At 44.5% G+C, this 19,543-nt stretch overlaps 1 protein-coding gene across 1 annotated transcript in view; it reads right to left on the minus strand.

Moving 5' to 3' along the window:
• The window catches only part of GALNT10 (polypeptide N-acetylgalactosaminyltransferase 10), a 125,922-nt gene that overhangs the window by 44,336 nt on the left and 62,043 nt on the right, over positions 1-19,543 (minus strand). The window contains exons 2-4 of the mRNA XM_019506098.1: positions 14,799-14,901; positions 13,754-13,892; positions 9,184-9,350 (exon numbers count right to left, since the gene is read on the minus strand). Of these exons, the coding sequence (XP_019361643.1) occupies positions 9,184-9,350; positions 13,754-13,892; positions 14,799-14,901 (409 nt within the window). The remainder of the gene's footprint in view (positions 1-9,183; positions 9,351-13,753; positions 13,893-14,798; positions 14,902-19,543) is intronic.

Below are 19,543 nucleotides of genomic sequence, written 5' to 3' on the forward strand. Positions count from 1 at the left end.
TTCAAAGCATCATTCACGTCCTCCAACCCCTCCTGGAAAATGATGGCTGTCTCAAGGTAGTCACGAGGAACAAAGCTGAGACAGGCTCCCCCAACTCGAACGGCATCTCTCAAAAACAGGCAAGTAAACCCTGATTCTCACTGAAGTAGCAGACCTTGCAATGCAAGCTGGACCGAACTACATGGATCATAACATCCAAAGCTCATTCACCTGCAGCTCTACTGAGGTCCTATATGCCGTCACCTGCTGACGGTGCTCCTCTGGTGTCTACATTGGGCAGACGGAGCGACCTCCACGTGAACAAGTGAATGGACATCAATCTGACGTCCAGTCTAGTAAGACGCACAAGGGTGTGGCAGAACACTAACTTCCTGAACTTTCCATCGCTGACCTCTGATTATATGGCAAAACTTTAAAAGCAAACCCAACTATGAAGCTGCAAAACAAGGAGCCATCCACAGACTGGACTGTGTTAGGTGTGGTCTAAACAAGGACTACTGATTCTTATCCCATTACCCAGATTAGCTTTTGGGAAACCTTTGTCCCTACGGGTTTATTACTCGTTTGCCTCTCCCCATCCCGCCCCCCCTCTGTCCACCCCATTTTTCTATTCAAATCACACTCTCTACCTGATGTGCTGCTCTGTACGAGTCCCTTCACAGCATCTGATGAAGTGAACTCAGGCTCATGAAAGCTTAGGCTATATGTCTCCGATTTAATTAGTCTATAAAGTGCATCTCTTCCCTGCCTTCTGCCTGACTTCAGACTAACGCGATTAACTACCTCTCACACCCGCTGTCAGATCTCAGTATAAGGTACTGAGCCCAGGAACAGGCAATGGGAGGCTGGTGGTTTGACACAAAAATATTAGCAAGAATATGTTCTACAATAACAAAGAAATCCACTCCAATAAAAGACAAGCCTAGGAATGTCCGATTTGGTCATATTTCCAGTTTCCTTCAATATCCGAGAGTGTCAATCAAGTGCGGCACGCACAAGACAAGGGCACACATCTCTTTAAAACGTATCCAGGAGCCTTTCTAGGAGTCAAAATAAATTTGAAGGAGTCTAGAACTACTTCCCAAGGGAAGACAACTGCTTTCATTCTTTGACTTTTAATTTACAAAAAAGAAAAGAAAGGAAATTGATCTTTTGACAGGTCCTTAGAGAAAGCAACCTCTGAGTAGTAACTGAGAGTTTTGTTACTAGGCATTGCTAATAAAGACAGGCTGACATCCTTTAACACAGAATACAATAATGTTAAAAAACAGACTGTTGGCATAAGAAACATTTTTAGAAGAGGCACCACGTTAGTGTGATTTACGTCAACTGTGAGTGGAGAGCATTGTAAGGGTTAAAAAAAGAAAAAAAAGAAACTTAAAAGGATTAATTCAACATTTAGTAAGGACAAACTGGCAACAGGCAATTGTGATCTAAGTATAATTGCTGCACATTTATAAAGATGTACTAACCGCATGCACTCCAGTGCATCTGAGAGAGAGAGAGAGAGAGAGAGAGAGAGAGAGAGAGAGAGAGAGAGAGAGAGAAAAAAGCTGGCCTTGTAAAATGGCTGTGTCTACAGATGAAAAGATAATCCTTTTAGCTAGGTAAATCCTTTGCCATTCCATTTAAAGATTAAAAAGAAATTAAAGCATTAAACCTTTCCCCATTTGAGATATTAAAAACATGGTTTCTCTCAATTAAAACCCAGCACTCACGTCTAATGGACTCGGGCCGTCTTCGAAACACACCTGATGTTGCGCAGCTGTCAGACGGGCCGTAGGTTCGAGGCATGCCGCCTCTGACAGCGCCTACCCAGCTCCGACGCCTGGGCTCGCTGGAGAGAAAGCAGACTACCACATGGCTGCAACTGCCCGAGCAGCCTTGCCCACGCCTGCTTTCCTATTCAGGCAATTCCCTTTGTGCATCTATAAAAATTGCTCTTAAGAGGACGGGAAGGAAGGAGACTAACAAGCCGAATGAGGACAAAGGACTGGTTGTGAGCGTCTCTGGCCCAACAGGTGACAGCGCCACCCACGGTAATTGCGCCTTGCCCCGAATGACATACAAACAAGGCAAGAACATGGGATGAAGCTGGAAAGGGTTACGAGGCCGGAGTATGCAGAAGGTTGTAACGGAGAAAAGAGCTGCTGTCCCCTGAGGTGGCAGGAGCATTTTCAAGATGCTTTTCAAAGTTTTGGGACAAATATTCAACTAGAACTTAAGAGTACCGAGGTCCCCTGTAAATGGCAAGGTCTATAATACTCAACACAGCTTGCTGTCGAAATAAAACCTGGAAGAAGCGGTGAAGGCAAGGTGACACGGTGGGGTGGTGGTGGCAATGGGAGCGGGGGGAGGCTAGAAGGACAGATATTTCCATGACTCTCCAGCTGTATTTGCAGAGCAGAAAACAGAACAAAAAACCTTCTTGGAGGTAGATAAGAAAGTTCAAAGGATCCAAAGAAAGTGTCAGTTTTAGGCAACAGAGAAGGAAAAAGCTCAGTTCCAGCTTCCAGGAGGTGCAAGGTCAAGGGGTTACCCAAGGAGAGCCCCCACCCAGTCCTAGAGGCAGGAATAAAGCCTTAGGTTACTGCCGTCCCATCCCTTGCACTTACCCCAAGCCCTTTTTTTGACCATTACCAACATACGTGCACACAAAAAACACAAAACAACCACGTTCGCTCTCCCCTCACTTGAGCTTTTAGCTCACTTCGAACGCCTGCTCTCAGTTTTATTAGTCTCATATTTGATCTGTGCAAACAAAGGTACAACACCGCCATGAGTCCCAAATGATGCTCTACTTCTCATTCCTTAACAGGGGGCGATCCCCAAATCTCGCACGCTCTGCCAGTTGCACAAAAGCTGCATTAAAAGCGAGCGAGCGCGGGACGTCAGTCATCAGGCAAGTGACTGAGCATCGAAATGCGACTGATGTACGGAGTTTCAATGCCGAGCAAAAGCCATTGATTTCTCTTCTATTGAGCTGCGTAGTGAAATAAATAGGATTTATCAGAGGCGCTTGCGAACCCCCCGCGTGGTTTATACATTTCCATTTGCACATGGTGTGTTTTTTAAAAAAAGCCAGCTTGCACAGCAAGACAGCTCTTCAAATGATTTTCAGCAATTACATCACAGCCCTCCAGCAGACAGTAAAGCTTCATCTTGAATAATTTAAAAGTTTCCAGTGCTATGAAAGGTGAACAGGGAGAAATACACCATGTTTTGCATTTACGACGGGGCTGCCAAATCCGAGGCTGTTTCATTCCAGACAGAAAAATTTATATGCCGCTAATTACTGTAGCATTTCAGAGACCACAGGCTCCCCTAGATTGTTTTTCTTCTTGATGACTGACTCAACTTCTTCTCTGGGATAAGTGTGGCAATGAGAATTAAGGGCAGGCACAAGTGTAGCAGGTAATTCAGTGACATCTTCCAAGATGTTCCAACTCACTAACTCCAAAGTTTCCCCTTCCCTGAAAACAGCACTCTGCTGGTGTTCAAGTCTCGTCCCTGGCTGGAAGCGTTTTTCCTTGCGAAAGAACACGAACAACACGCACCACCGACGGGACAGAAGAGTTTGACTGCCGGCACGTAATGGTAGCCCACGGGGTGTTCCCCAGCTGCAAGTGCTACAATGCTGCACGGACAAGGGAGGAGAAAGAAGGAGCCAGAGGCTGATGTCCATCAGACCAGGCTGTGCAACCTCAGCATAGGAGGGGCAGCTTCCCAACTTGGCAGGCATGTACCTGTTAAGGGAAGCTAATTTGGGAGAGGAAAATCCAGAGCAAATGACCCCAGAGTAACTGCGTTGTGTGTCTGCATGCTGCTGGCAGTGCGAATGCCACTCCTATTTCTGTTCAGTCCGTTTGTGAACTTACCGCAAGGTCGTGGGGGTGGAAATGCGGTCAAGAGGACAGCTCATGCAACACGGATGGTGCAACTGCATGGGCACACACAGGAGACAAACTATTTGCTTCACACAGGACCAAGAGGCACAGGTGGATCACAGCTTCTGACCTTTTGCCGTCAGGACCTGGCTCCGACCAGTGACCTAGAAATAACTAGCTCCCTCGGCCATGACCCAAGCAAAAGCAAAGCTGGCTTGCATATTAACTCCTCGCCCACTTCCCCCATACAGTAGTATGGGCACCTTTACCAGTCAGCAGCATTATAAAGCAATCAAAAGGCAAACAAATTCGACATCTGACCGTCCCCAGGAGACGCATGATGTACATAGGAGGGGGGAGGAAGAGAAAGAGACTCTTCGTTGACTTAGGGCCATTCCGATAACAACAGGCTCACAGGGATGTAATTAGTGCTCCGCAAGCCAGGATATGAAAGAGCTTAATTTAACTCAGATCAGAATTAATGAATCACTGTTGAAATTAAAACATGAAGCCATAAATCCATGTAGAGCTACCTTAGCTAAGCTTTATGATCAGGAATTCTGAAGTCATGATGCACGCTTCAGGCATCTGGATTTTCTGCTCACCCAGAAGGGCTAATGCTATCAGGTTTATGAGCACCTGCAATAATGAAGTGGATGTGTGCAGGGCCCAGGAAATGCACAAGTCCCGTTAAGTCTCTCTACCTGCACACTCAACTGAATACCAAAGTGTCTGCTGAGAGGTGTATGTTGGACAGATTGGGGCCCCATCTTCCAACAACATTTTAGTGCTCCTCCATTGCAGCTAACAGAAGCAACTGACCCTACTTTAAATGTCAAACATTTGTGGTTCTTGCTAAATGATTGCAAACATGCCCAAGGAAAGGGTGATTTTCTAGCACCTAAGGAAAGGGTTCTTTTCTATTCAGAAACAGACACACTAACTCGGTTCATCAGGAAACAGCATGAGGAACTATAATGCTCTGGTTGCTTTACCAGGAATGTGGCTTAAATGCTAGCAACCGGCTGTGTCCAGGTAGAACACAGGCAGGCAATTATTTTGGGCACAGAGCCACTTAACAAGTGTTGGCAAGCTTGACATTTTCCTCTCTGGTGCTAGGCAGGGTCTTCTGGTTAGGGGTGGGGTGGGGTTGGGCAGGCCTAGCTGCTGGGTCCTGCCACTGGCGTCCCCTGGGTCCTACTGCCCCTGTCTCCTGTCATCTTTGACAGGCAGCCAGGAGCAAATAAATACTAATTTTCTAAATTTTTTTAGGGGCCCTGCGGGCCAGGTAGAATGGCTTGGCAGGCTGGATCCGGCCCCTGGGCTGTATTTTGCCCACCCCTGAGGTAGAAGCAGCTTTCAAATAACAGCTCCAAGTCACATTTTTCCAATAACAGAGTTGAGAGACTATATTAATTGTTTTTAACTACTGTTTCATAATCCCTCTTTGGATCATGACAACATGGTGAAGAAAGTTAGGGCTACAAATTCCATGCAACGGGCCAAAGAGGAAGCCCTGTGTCAACAAGAACGGCAACTTAAGAGTGCAGCAAAGCAAGCTGGGCATTCCCACAATGGTGCAAAACCCTCAGTAAATATTTAAGCACACTTTCCAACAGTGACCATTTAAACAACATGTTTTTAGAGAGTATCCTGATCAACCCATGGGTTATTGACTGATGTGCTTGATCAGAATAGCTTCTGATTGGCTCCATTATGCTATGGGCATAGGAAAGCAACAGGGGTGAAAAGCACAGAGCGTTGTATTTGCAAAAGGAGGTAGTGGAGTGAGAAATTGAACATTTAAAAAATCCTGCTTAGTAAGGCTTTCCCTGCAAGATATTAAAAAAGCCTGGTGCAGTCAGAGCAACCTGTTTTGGGTTGAAAAATGTATAGTGCTAAAGGTCACAAAACTGTCTCCCTCCCCAGCAAATTAAGAAATAAATAGCTGCTGACACTTCCATGATTCATTAGTTTGAGAGCTCCATTAGTACACGACAAAGCAGTTGGCTCTCATGGCAGGCTGCAGACCGCAGTATGGCAGCTACCAATTAAACCCAAATTTGTATTTCTTCCATTTCATAACCACTTCTGCCAGCTCATCAGTCGCCTTCCCCATCTCCCCGCACACCCTGGCACTAGGAACTCCTAAGCGCTCCTTCATCTGGAAGCTCAACATGGATGAAAACAGATATATTAAATATCTGGCAGGGAAAATAACTTGTGGCTGCTCTCGCCACGTTTCCATACCAACTATGTTAATCATAAATGGGATCCCTCTTGCTGTAGCTTTTTATCCTGAAATATAAAGAGTTTCTTATCTATGGAGAAGCTGAGGAGGAAAAAAAAAAGTGGCACAAAAATAAGTGAGAAATGTAAGCCATCCTTCTTTGCAGACAAACTTGCACTAACGTAATGGCACAGCTGAGCCAGAAACAGGGAAATGCCCAGGTAAGCGTGGGAGAGCCCCGTGCTCAGCAGCACAGCACAAAATGCTTGGATTGGGGGCTCCATGCCCAGCCAGCTTCACTGCAGCTGTGCAGCTTTTTAAAGGCTGTTACTAAAAGACAAATCAAGGAGACAGTGCACAGGTGCTCTCAAGTTCAGAAAACCCAAGTATTGGGCTGCAGAGTGCAGTATTTTATTATACTGCTTACAGGAGTGACCTGTGGACAAAATCCTCTTAAAAAAAAATCCCTACAAATATGCATGAACCCCTGCCCCGCTCCACATCCACTGTGTGCCTGTTGCTCTTTGCACCTGCTATGTGCCTTTCCTCTGTGGGCTGTGAGCTTTTTGGAACAAGGTTCACTCACTATTTATACTGTGTTTTTCACAAGAGAGTCCTGATCACAACAGCATTAAAAGGAGGGCAGCAATTCAGGAGGGATGTGCGTTGGCAGAAGCACATGGGGCTAATGACTGGCACAGCCACCAGAGTCACTTTTAGTTTTTCCAGACCTGCTTCATTCAAGCCTCTGAGCCATTACTCACAATTCTTAGGAGTGCTCAAATTTTAGCAGACTGAATTTGCTCGGATTTAAAACAGATCAATAAGTTGGGGGTTTTGTATACAACCGCTCTCACCCACTTATTTATGTTCTGGCACAGCCGAGCCAGCTGTCATAAGTCTCGAGATGCATGGTCTCCGATTCTCAGCCATTTTCACATTCGGGCAAGCCTGTAGCGATGTCAGTGCTCACACTGGGGCTGAGCCCAGTGAAGCGACACAGCCCTTTAAACACTTGAAGGGGAAAGCTTTGCTGGAGAGATGCACAGTGGTTATTTTTCAGCTGTTCACTTTTTGACTGCTCATTCCCAGGGCCAGTCTTGGATGAATTTTTAATACAGAGGCACACAACTGAATCCAAGCTGCCCATTTCAGGATTTGTTGCTGCTTTTGCCTCCTCAGAAGAATTCTATTTAAAGAGAGAGGAAGGGATTTGGCAGTCATTTCAGGGAGGTTAAGGGAGAATACCAATTGGTGTCAAAGCAGATGAAGCCAGCAAGAAAAGCCACTGTGCAAAACAGACAAATGAAGTTTTGAAGAGAAACAAAAATGTTCTTCATCCTAGACAGAAGCCATCCTCCTGCGCAAAGATTAACCAGGCAGTAGAAAAATCAAACTTGTGTTTGGTTTGGTTACAACTAACCTGCCTCTAGTGTGCTACACTGAAAAGCAGCAGAGAGGTCCTACTAAAAGCGCATTTTCTTCCTAGTCTCAAAATGCTTTAAATGTCACCGAAGCCACGTAACTACAGCTTAATGAGCTTTTCAGAGTACCATGTTATGCCCGCAAGCTACTGGAAGTTACACTTCAGAAGAATTAGTGTAGCTATTGGGCAACGGGACAGGTCAGTTATGCACTGGCTGGTTTCAGAGGGCATTTTTTTACATGAATTTCAGAAGCATAGGAGCCATTTCTCACCTCAGGATTTTTTCCCTTGGAAATCTCTCTCAAAAACACCTCCGTACACAGAGCCCTGCATTCCTTGTGCACATCTGTATAGAAAAGCTTTAAGAGAACCTTGAAGCAAATAAGCCGGAGACTTTAGCTTCTTTAAGAATTAAAATAGAGAAAACTGAATAATTAGTAGACCAGTCAGATGAGCCAACAAAGCTGCTCTATCATCTCCAACTACGGACAATGCTGGATGCATCAGTAAGTATAAACTCTGTGAGGTTTTCAACTGTATAATACACTGGAGGGTGAGGAAATTAATTCTTTCCTATGATAGTCACTTTATGCCATGAAGCATAAAAGCTACTAGCTTTTAATTTTATCCCTTCTACTTAAGCTACAGCTTAATTTGTACAGCATAGCACAGGGTGGCCCAAACAGTTCAGAAAGCATAAGATCTTTTGTAATGAGACTGGCACAACTGCAAATTAAGCTCCAGAGTTGCAACCACAAGGCTCGCTGTATTTTCTGGTGATGTGCCACATATGCACTTGCTTAACTTATGGTGGCTATGTGTCTCAAGGTGTCAAATCTGCCTCTCCGTACTTCAATTAGGGGCAGAAGCAGGAAACAATTTTACCGGTCTGTAGAAATGAAGATGGGAAGAAAGCAACTGTTCACCCGAGGATTGCACTGTGAAATTCTTGCTGAGCAGTTTGCCGAGACAAGACACTTGCATGCCATAGGCAAGTGGGAGGTCAGTCCCAACCTACGGGCTACACTTAACCAACCCTAGCAAATGTTCTCAGGCAGTGCAATCTCCACTCCTTGAGGTTTTGTGCACTTGAAAGGGGAATGAAAGGGTAAGGGAGAAATGGAGGCAAGTGTGGAGGATACAAAGCCAAGATATGCGTGTTGTGGATTTTCCAAATGTTTCTACAGAGGTTAACACACAAAAACTGATCCTGGCAAATGGGCTTAAAAAATTCACACCAAAACTGCAAATCTTTTGTACAGGGGAAGAAAAAACTCAAAATGCAAACAGGGAATCAACATTTAAGGAACTGCATGTGAAGTGTGTAGGAGCAGAACTTCCATCGTACATGTCAACACGCACTGAAAAAAAAAAAACGTGCATGCATCTTTTTTTACTTAGCAATGAACCAAGCATGTATGCAGCACCATGAAGCACTTCTGATGCCATCAACAACTAAAGCCATGCAGCAGTAAAAGGAAATGCAACTTTCATCTTGGTTTAAGGCTTAATGCCGCCAGCAAATATCACAGGGGACATTGAAATCCTAACACTTGGCCCACAGCAAATATCAAACTGCTTCCCTACAATGTACTCCTATGAATCTAGTCAGGTAGGTGTAAGGGCAGATAGTACTGTACCTCTGTCACTAAAATCATCCACCAGCACAACCTCCGCAATCAGCTCAGGTGGGGAGCGATTTAGGACACTATGCACTGTCCGGAGAAGAGATGACCATCCTTCATTGTGGAATGGGATTATCACGCTAGTGTTTGGGAGCTTCTCCAGATACAGCTTGTTCTTGCAGCTAGACATGGATAAAAAAAGGTATCAATGAGCTAAACAAAATAATTCACCAGAACTGCAACAGCAATTACTGGGATAAATCCTCAACACCCGATTATAGCTAGGATATTTACCCACAAAGCACCACTCTCATCAGTCAGTGGTGATTTTTCTATAGTAACAGACTAAAAGTACCCATTCCATAAAATTAAATGGCATTAACCTGAGAAAATTTAAGGTGCAAAGATAGCTCATCACCGGCCAAAATTGCTTTTAAAAGGTAGCCTCTTTTATAGCTCAAAACAGAGAAGTCTCTTGCCTACTTTCTGGTTCCTCTGCTTTAAGTCTCAAAGAGCAACTTCTCTAAAAGAATCATTTCAAAGGCTGAGAAGCTCAGTGCTGCCCAAATTTAAAGGGCCTGCATTTCAGAGGCTTAATACCACACTATAAATTTTGCTTTTAATATTCACCTAGCTGAAACTTGGCCATTTCAAGCTGGATGGACACTTTCCTGAGCAGCTGCTTTCCAAAGGTAGGGAAATACACACACACTATTATTTATATATACATATACACACAAACATATACACACTATCCCAAGTTAAATATTAACATAAAGATCTAGATCTATCTAGATAGATACAGATCTATATCTACATATCTAACTTGGGATAGTGTTCTGTAGGAATGCATTCCTGGAGACAGCCACAGGGACCAGTTTCTGCCATTCAAGAGGATACCTATTATTAAACCGAAGGGGGCAAATACCTCCAGGGTAGTGTGAAAACCTGGTTAAAACACAAACCTTTGTGAGAGCAACCCATGCTTTGCCTCTAGTCACCCAACCACAGCACCTATTATCCAACCTCTTTCCATCTGCAAACATATTCCAAAGAGCTGGATTTGCTTCCAAGGGCTGTCAGGGCCTGCTCAACCAGCTGCTTCCTCCTGATCAGAAAGGCCTGTTTCAGTTTTCCTCTTCCTTGTGTTTAAATGATCAGACTGGCTTGCAAAGAGGAGCAGGGTTCTCTGCTGCTCTCGGTTTTCAGCTGGGGCTTGAGAGATTGGGCATCAAGTCTACCTGCTCCTCTTACTAGAAGCCATGTGGCATTGCTAATACCTGGAGAGACAAGACAGGCTTTCAGGTTGTTAGGGTCTCGTCTGTAAGCCTCCTGTGCTTACAGATGAGGATGAAGGGCCGATGGGCTCTGACAGGCTCAGGGGAAAGCCGTGAATTTTTACCACCAACGGATAGACAAGCAACAAAATAATTGCATCTCTTTCTCTTGCAGCTTTGAGCCTCTGGGTGGGAGGAGGAGGTGCCACTTGGAAGAGTGCTTCTGAGGCCAGCATCAACACATTTGTCATTACAGCCATCATTAAGCAGGCTGGCTGGCAGCAGTGCAGAGTACAGGGAGGGAGTGCTCAGCATCATTCCTCACAAACACAGACAGAGCAATGAAAGCTCAAAAATTGATGGTGTACCTGAGTAATGCTTGAATCGCCTCTTGGGGACTCGCATATGGCTTTGTAGATAGCGACAGCAACATAACTGAAACCTTCGGGGAATCTTCCATTCATTCATATCTGTTGTATTAATATATTCGTATTTATAGTCTTAACACAAATTGCACTGCTGTCGATGACAAGCGATGACTATAAAGCATAGGTCAAAAGGTTTTGTCTTTATAACAGCTTGTGAAACTCTTGGTTGGTCCGCATGCCAACTTGCACGAGATAAACGATTTGCTGCATAATTGTAGAAGATTCAGCGATTGCAACTTTGTGATCAACAATAAATTCCACAGCATTGGAAAAACCTGTCCCTTCATTCTTTGCTAAGCATTCATAGTTTGGGTACAACAAGCAAAGCCTGCACATCAGTCATCCTCCTGGAACAGTCTTTGCTTTGTAACAGCCATTTCTCTACTGACGCTGCAGACAGAGAAGACTACAGATGGTCGATTTGGGGGAGGGTGGGAAAAATTGGCTCAACTTCATTAAGATCGCTCACGTCCTCCAACTACACTTCAACTCTGTACAAAAATACGGTTTGCTACTGGCAGTAGCAATAGGAAAAAAAAGGCATATTTTAATTCTGTGCACAAGAGCAGTAGCGGTGCATTTTTGCTGAAACGACCGATTGGTCACCCAACTGCTGACTCTCAAAGCTCCCTTCAGCAGGGATCAGAAGCCTTATATTGTGATGAATGGAAGCATTTCCAGTTAACTCAGACACTGCTTCTGTCTGAAGTCTGCAAAGCTGCCCTGAATTGGTTTGCATATGGAAGATTAAGTATTTATAAAATGCTGCACGTATTTGCGGCACTCTCCCCTTTTCGGTGCTACTCTCAGCTTGATTTTTCAATTATTAACCTGTTACCTTAGCTCTATTTTAACCCTGCTCAATGGATCAGATATATCGTCCTGTCACTACAGGCTTCCGTGCAGTAAATACTGCAAAGCACAAAATGAAGATTGCCAAGTGAAACACTAGAGTTTGGAGGAAACAGAATCAGGGCTGCCTGCACCAGGTTCGTTCTCCCCCCATCCCTTCTAAGTTGTTCTTGCAGTATATAGCACTGAGTATTTACACGATTGCTAAATATTTTCTCCCTAAGGGATCCTCATCTTTCAGTGCACGGGATGGATCTGCTTCTAGGATGAAATTTTTGTCCATCAGGTCCTTCCCTCCTTTATTAGCTGAGAAGGAGGTAAGTAGCAAGTAAGACGCGACTGAAGAAAGAGATGGGATTGTTTCATGGTGAAGACAACTGAATGTTCTACCCTGGTATCACTTGTGACATCTTAAAACAGCTGGAGACCAAGACACTTCACTTACTAATTTCAACTGGGGATTGGAGTTGGAACTTCCACATCTTAAACAGAGAAAGGAAAGGAAATAGTAGCGAGGAGTCAGCATCAGCCCCTTATGCGCCATTAGGGATGAGCCTATATATTAAATCGTCAGGTGAAGGGAGACTGGCATTGTCTAACACTGAGAAAGTCTCCAAGCCCCAAACAATCCCAAATAAATAGAAGCTGAGCAGAGCCTAAGTTCACTGAAGCTCACTCAGGGGTTTTTCAAAGTAGACCAACCAGACAAGATCTCCTAACATGCTCCATTTGATCCCTTTCCTTTCAAATACTTGAGCTGCACTCCCAAAATGATGAGTTATGAGGGACTGGATTAACACCTTTTTTTTATACTTATAATTTAAGGAAGGCATCTGCACAGGCTGCTCATTTTTGCTCTGATTGGTGCCTGAAAAAGCCTAAGATTTAGTGAGATAAAACTGAGAAAATAAAAAAAAGTTTTAAAAACCTCAAGTCTAATTTGCTTTCAAGTATAGATGTCTTAGATGAAATTACTGCCATCAGGATGAGAAAAAAAAACCCCAAGCCGCTTTTCATAGATGAAATTTGCATTCAATAGCTAAAGGTAGCTTCAGATGATTAAGAACCACATGCACTCTACAATTAAAAAGCACTGCAGGGTTTTGAGTAGAAAAGGTTTAAATCCTCGCTCAAGACTTATTCCAATTGCCAAGGAGAATATCCTTTAAGTTCAAAGTCAAATATGACTTATGAAAAGGAAAAGACATCCTAACATGTTGAGTTCAAATCCAAACAGTTCAGCTGGAACCGGTTTTTATGGCCAGCTTTACAATCTCTGAAAAAGGTTATTATAAGGCCGTTGGCATTTCTGACCAAATTCCCCTTAACCATAGTTCATGACATCGTTCAGATTTTGTTGACACATTCCAAAAAATTAGTATCCTCTCCTAGATAAATGCATCTAGATTGGGAAACTTGAATCATGGTAGAACTGCACAGGAAATTCATGGTTTATAAAATTGCAGCTCAACTCCAACTGGTCACTTGGGCAAAACTAGACCAGGTAATTAGCAATAGAGTCATTATTTGACTGCTCTTTGGGGTCGTTTGTCAAGTGAGCCAGGCATTTAAACCCACTTTCCACTGGACAAATAAACAAAAATGAAGTTATCCTGTGTAACTGCTGCAGTTGCTAGCCATTTCAGTAGCTTCAAAAATTAAAACTGGCACCAAAAAAGACCTCAGGGTTAAGACAGAAGGGCAGGACACTTCCAGGTCAGGGTTGAGATGTACTGGCAAGTGGCTGGGGAAGCTACTACTACTGCTCACGGAGCATTTGCTCTGCATATAAATGTAGGTTTGCTGGGGTCAATCAGCACTGTCCAGGTGCACCCACAAGCAAGCGCCCTTATACTTTTTTGCCTCAATTAGGATGCCCAGCACTGTATAGCAGGATAGCAGGCAGCAGAACTGCCGTTCTGAAAGGCTCACACATAGGAAAGTCCAAAATAAGAAAGGGAGAATAAATTCCCACAGGAATACAACTGAAGGCTTCTCTCACTCATGCAGGTGCAGAGTGGTACTCACTTGGGGTGTCTGATGTCTGGAAGAGAGCGATTAAGGGAAATTCTATCGCTGACAAAGATATTGAAGCCATTTTCCCTGTACGCTTGGTCCACTCGCTCTGCGTCCATCATTGGGTATGGTTTACCTTGCTCTCCATTTCCTGTGGATGGATACAAATCAAACATGCATCATTACCGTTAATTAGTATTTAACCAGGCCAAAGCCTGAGCCATAAATCAAATGGAAAGCAGTCATTTCCTGTTGTCTGAGAACTCTTCCAACACCACTGCCTGTTAGCTCCGATTGTGAGCTCTGAAACATGCTTCGCGCTAAGCTGAGTGCATCAATTTACCCTTTTTTTTTAAAAAACAAAAACAAAAACGGTAGCACGTTTTGATATAAACCACTTGCCCGTGAGAATAGGAAGCATTAAGCTCTTCATTCTGACACCAGAATTAAAGGGACACTCAAGACAACAAGGAACAAAATTGGATCCGCAATGTTTCTTCTGGTTCGCAGGTGCAAGTGCCTGCACAGGGTATAAATATTCCTCATCTTTGTCTCGTTCTTCAGCACGGCACAGAGGCTGACATTCAACAGCAACCTTGACAAAGCTCTTACAAGGAGAATGATACAGTTTGTGCAAATACATGGAAATGTATAGATAGCATCCCTCCCCACTGGAGCCCTTTAGTAAAAGAAGTTAAGCATTTGGATTTAAGCCTCGAACTATGCAAACAGCAGATTTTATAAGGACTTGTGTTCCTAGGATTCCTCCCCTACTTTCTACTCCTTTCCTGGGTCTACCATACCTGTCCAGTTCATAAAGATGCCTGTTTCTTCTCTCTTCTAAAGTATCACTCACCTCAGAGCACCACCACAGACCGCCCAAATTGCTGCATTATTCATTACCACTTCTGAACTAGCAAGAGCGATGTGGAAAAACAGTGTCCTGAACCTCTCCCTGGTCATGGCATTGAGCATGTCGTTCCACCTTCCCCTGGCTAAAAAAGGATCTGTGCTATTTTATAAACCGTTGTCAATAAACAGGTACGGTCTTACACACCTGTGCGCTCCAAGTCCCTCCTTATAGCTTCTTTGTCATGCCAGTCCTTTTTCCTTTGTCCATCAGCAAAGTACAGGTCTTTCCTTTGCCTCATATGCGAGCCCTTTGAAAAAACACAAAAGATGAAATGCATTAAGCATTTGCAATCCCTTTTCAACATCCATGAAGTGAAGAGCCAAGCTTGCTCCTCAAGGCTGGCAAACCTGGCAGAAAAGATAGCTTTCATTTGCAGTTTTTGAGATGCGAGGCTGTCCGGCACATTCTGCTTGCACCCAAACCACTCTTCCTCGCTGCAAAGAGGCCAATTTTGGTATGTACCATCATGGATACAGGACCCACATCTTTAACCCGCGGGTTCATTAAAAACTGATTTTCATTTTTAAAATATCCAATAAGCCTTATTTCCTATTTAATTAGCAACAGAGCTTCTTAATGGGTGATCTATTTTAGGATTATTAGTAATAAGCATACTATCATAACTGAATAAAGTCAGAACAAGAGAGATGAATAAGATTAAGGCAACTGTCCATTAAGTCTCTCTCTGCTCCTCTTAATAGCAAGCTTTTACATGTGGCATGACCCTGTTTTGAACCCCAGAACAGCTGCTGCTTTTCATGATAGCTTTTGAATTTCAAGAGCAGACTTCAAGCACATCAGGTATATGGGTGTGCAAGAGAAAGATCAGATGAATAAAGAGGTAGGGTGAACTCAGGCTCAAAAAGGCAGAAATTGTAACATTCGAGGACTAAACTTTAATGACTCTCATCCCAGAAAGTTTCCTCTCGACTTTGGGGAGAATAAGAATATGTATAGTTAGGAAAAAACAGACACAGATCTAGTTTTTGCCAAACATGTTCATATGATGTGGCAATACACCCTATACACAGATGTTTAAAAACAAAGAAAACTGCTGTGGGTTTGAGTTTTTTTTAAATCTTCCTGTCCTGCCCAGTGTATACTTCTACAAATTTCTGGAAAAAAATAAGAGGTGCTATTTCCCTGCAGGCTGGGAGAAATTTTAAAGGCCAGAAAGCAGTATGCGGATATGTGCATGCATTAAAAGAGGTCTTCATTATTTCATCTGTACCCTTTTAACATAAAAATTCCTGTCAGTGTAACAAAGGAAAGCGATGGAGCTCATAGCCTGGAGAGGAGCATCAGAAAGATGCTTTGGATTTCAATTCTTGCAGGAACCATTTAGCAAACTTACTTGCAAAAGCTTCAAATCGTAAGGCCAGACTTACGTTCTACATACCGCCGCTTTCCCAAGAGCGCAAAGTCCCTCTCAGACAATCCTATTACTCCAAGGACAAAACACACCAATGTGGAACTAATATTTTGGTCCTTCTTGCATGCTTTGGTCTCGCTTGCACAAAAAGGATAGCAGGGTTTGGGCGCTGAAGGAATTTCACCCGCTTAACAATTGGCAGAGGATAAAAGAAGTCGTCCCAGCATGGCTGGAGCTAGTGCTTTGGATGTCAGCAGGTCTTATTCAGTCATATGCAAGCAGCTTCATTACTTCTCTACACAGCGGCTGAATAATGCAGCATTCTGCAGGCTCACGCCAGCCAAAAAAATCATTGGCTCAGCATCTTGCCTGTCCTGATAGCAACCCCCGTCCACAAAAGGCTCTTCTGCTTGAACAAATAACTTACCAACTCATCAATTTTATGCCTCAATTTGGCTGTGAAAAATCCATGCCCTCATGACACTCTTCTTCGTTTCCTACCCCAATAAATACTCGCAAGGACAATGGTCACCAAGGCTTTGGGCTCATATCGAACAACCGATCAGGGACAGGAAGTCTACCCAGAGACTCAGGCCAGCTGACCACATGGCAGTCCACCCACCTGACAGGTTTAGGACCCCTGGACGTCATGTGCTGTGGAAGAAACCCCATGAAACTAAGCTATTTCATCTCATTAAGAGCGATGCTATCAATGCTACAGAACAGGAATGGTTCCATGGCACTGGTCTGAGCTGTTGCGATAATACCCTCGAAATCCAAAACTTGCTGGGCTTTTGGTTGTAGTCATGTGAGTCTAAGGACGCAGGCAAGGTTCTTTGGGAAGATGCGATACCTTTTATTACACCAACTGCATAGCTGGGGGAAAAAAAGAAAAAAAAAAAAAAACACTCCGTCTAATAGCACGTGTGGAAGGACTTTAAGAGGGTTTCCGAGGCTGCGGCAAGGCTGGCGCAGCACACGAACAATACCAGCAAGAAGCAGGCACCATGGGAAGTTTTCCCCCAGCATCAGCAGCTTTGAACGCAGCAGAACCCCAAGGACCAGCCGCCCTAGGAAAGCGCGAGCAAAATTAGTCCCTCCACCATGACTGATCGCTGGCCAAACTCAGTACACGAGAGCACACGGCAATCTGGAAGATCCGCAAGCAACAGCCGAAAGCAAGACAGAGTCTGTTCAGACCTATTTAAACAAGATCAAGGCCTTGGTCGGGGCAGGCGAGTGCAGGAAGTCAAATGCAGAATTCATCTCATCTCTCAGAGGCGGCATGTGATGCTTCCTTCCAGCTTGGCCGCCTCAAGGCGACAACAGAACATGCTGGACAACAGTGGCTCAGGCATCTAAGCAACAGTTTGGCCTTTCTAATGGACCTAGCAAGTAAAATCTACATTTTGCATGAACGAATCCCGCTCAGCAGTGGCAGAGGCCAAGGGAGGATGAAGAAAACAACTCTCATGGCATGGAGAAGCTGCAGAGGCAGCTCCAGTTATTTTTGGCTCCAAAATCTGAATGAGTTTGTGGCACAAACAACCAGGCTCTGTCCTGCCATGATGAAGAAATCCATGCATCTCATCTGCCATATTTGTAATTATTCCCAGTCTTTCAGAGAGCATGCCACCACTACCTATTATGACTCAATCTGCCCAAGGCAAAATAAGGCAGTTTTCTCACTTGCAAAACCCAGTTCTGCTACCGGACTGCTGTGTTTTTTTTGCTTTCTGTTAAACAGTGCTGGCTTTGCTCACTAGCTTTTACATTACCAGTACATACCCAGGCCAATCCAAGTCCTGGAAAGCTGGGGGCAAACAGGACAGTGTCCTTGCCATGAGAGTTGTGCATAGAGCTGCAGACGCTTGCAAAAGGACTCCACTTGAGCAACTTGCCAAAAAGAAACTGCACATCAAGACTGGCCTTCTGAGCTCCCTCGGCCAACCGAAGCACCATTTGCTGGGCTCCTCCATCCATTCTGACGCTTGCTGCGAGTTGGCGTTTGTTAGGGAAGCCTGAGAAGCAGCTCTAGAAATTTTCCATAATCTTGCACTCGTCTTCAAATCCTCATTCTGCAAAACGAGCTGAGGGTTGGATGCCAGGAGCCTGGCACAATGTGGCCTGTGCCTAGCACAATGCTGAGCATGCAGCAGCCTGAGCAGGTGTATGGGCTCCCGAAGGGATGCCTGGTGGGAGCTGGGTTGTGTCCCTGAAACCACCCCTCTCCCCCCAGCCCATTGAACCCTGTTGCACGCTGACTCCTGGAAAATGAGGCAATGTAGCTGCCTTTGAGTGACCTTCAACACAAGCCCATAAGCACTCCCTGAAGTGCAGCAAGCACTGCAAACTGTGCTCGAGTCAGGATGAACCTGATGCTTTCCTTCACTTCTTGTATGGTTTCTGCATGGTGGCAGAGCTCTGACAGCATTTACTGCGAAGTGAAAAAAAAACAAAAACAAAACCCCATGAGTTTCTTAAGCACCAGGTAGGTAGGGACCTTCCAGGGAACAATTTAGTTCTTTGGCAAAATGTAGGCATTTAAACCCCACAGCCCATACCCAGATCTAGTCCGAGGATCACACTTGACACCTGAATCTCGCTTGCAGTCCATTTCACAATAGACAGGGAAGAAAGAGACAGCATCAGGTGGCTGTTATCTCTATCCCTTCCCCTACAACTGATGCCCATCGTCTTCTCTTGGGCCTCGCTACCTTGAGAGGAACTTGAGCGTGCGGAAAGAAAAGAGAATGCATTACATGGAAGAAGGGCAAATGTTAGCATGTTCTGGGTAGACTTCACTCTTTTATGAAAGCGAACGCAAGTCTCGCAGAACAGGCTGATTGCACAAGATGGACACATCAGCATTATCCTGCGTTTCTGGATCTCTTTGATCTCAAGCAGTTATGCATACATTATTCTAGTCCATTCCAGCCAGGAATGCTCCATTAAATTTCACTCAGTTCAGATAAACGTTATGAAATATTTGCTTTAATTGCACCACTTAAGACAAATGTTTTCCAACATTCAAAAGGGGTTTTGGAGGTTGCCATTAAAATGCTATTTAAAAACCTACCTGAGTCGCTCACACAAACGTCAACAAGAATAGCTGCTGAATGTTACTCCTAGACAAATGATTCCTCCTCCACTAGCTCAAGAAATCAGCCTAAGATAGCCTGCCTGATTCAGGGAAACTTCCCAGCTTCCTTGATATAGGTACTCCTTGCTCAGCGTGCCTGGACAACGCTGATGGTGGACTACCACGCTCTGGGGGTCGTGCTGAGATGGGCGCACAGGTGGGTTTCTCCTCTGTCCTACCAGCGAGCGGACGTGGAAGATGGCATGCGATGTGCATCGCAGAGACCAACTGGCAGCTTCGGGAATGGTGTCTCGAGGCGGGCTTTGGCTTCCTCGACGACGACCCGCACATCACAATGAGACAGATGCTCAGGTGCGATGGGCTTCACCTTTCCCCTAAAGGTAAGCATGTTTTCTTCTAGGTTGGCGGATCTCC

Source organism: Gavialis gangeticus, unplaced genomic scaffold (genome assembly GCF_001723915.1).
Source record: "Gavialis gangeticus isolate Ggan-Ray unplaced genomic scaffold, GavGan_comp1, whole genome shotgun sequence".
Classification (NCBI taxonomy): Eukaryota; Metazoa; Chordata; order Crocodylia; family Gavialidae; genus Gavialis; species Gavialis gangeticus.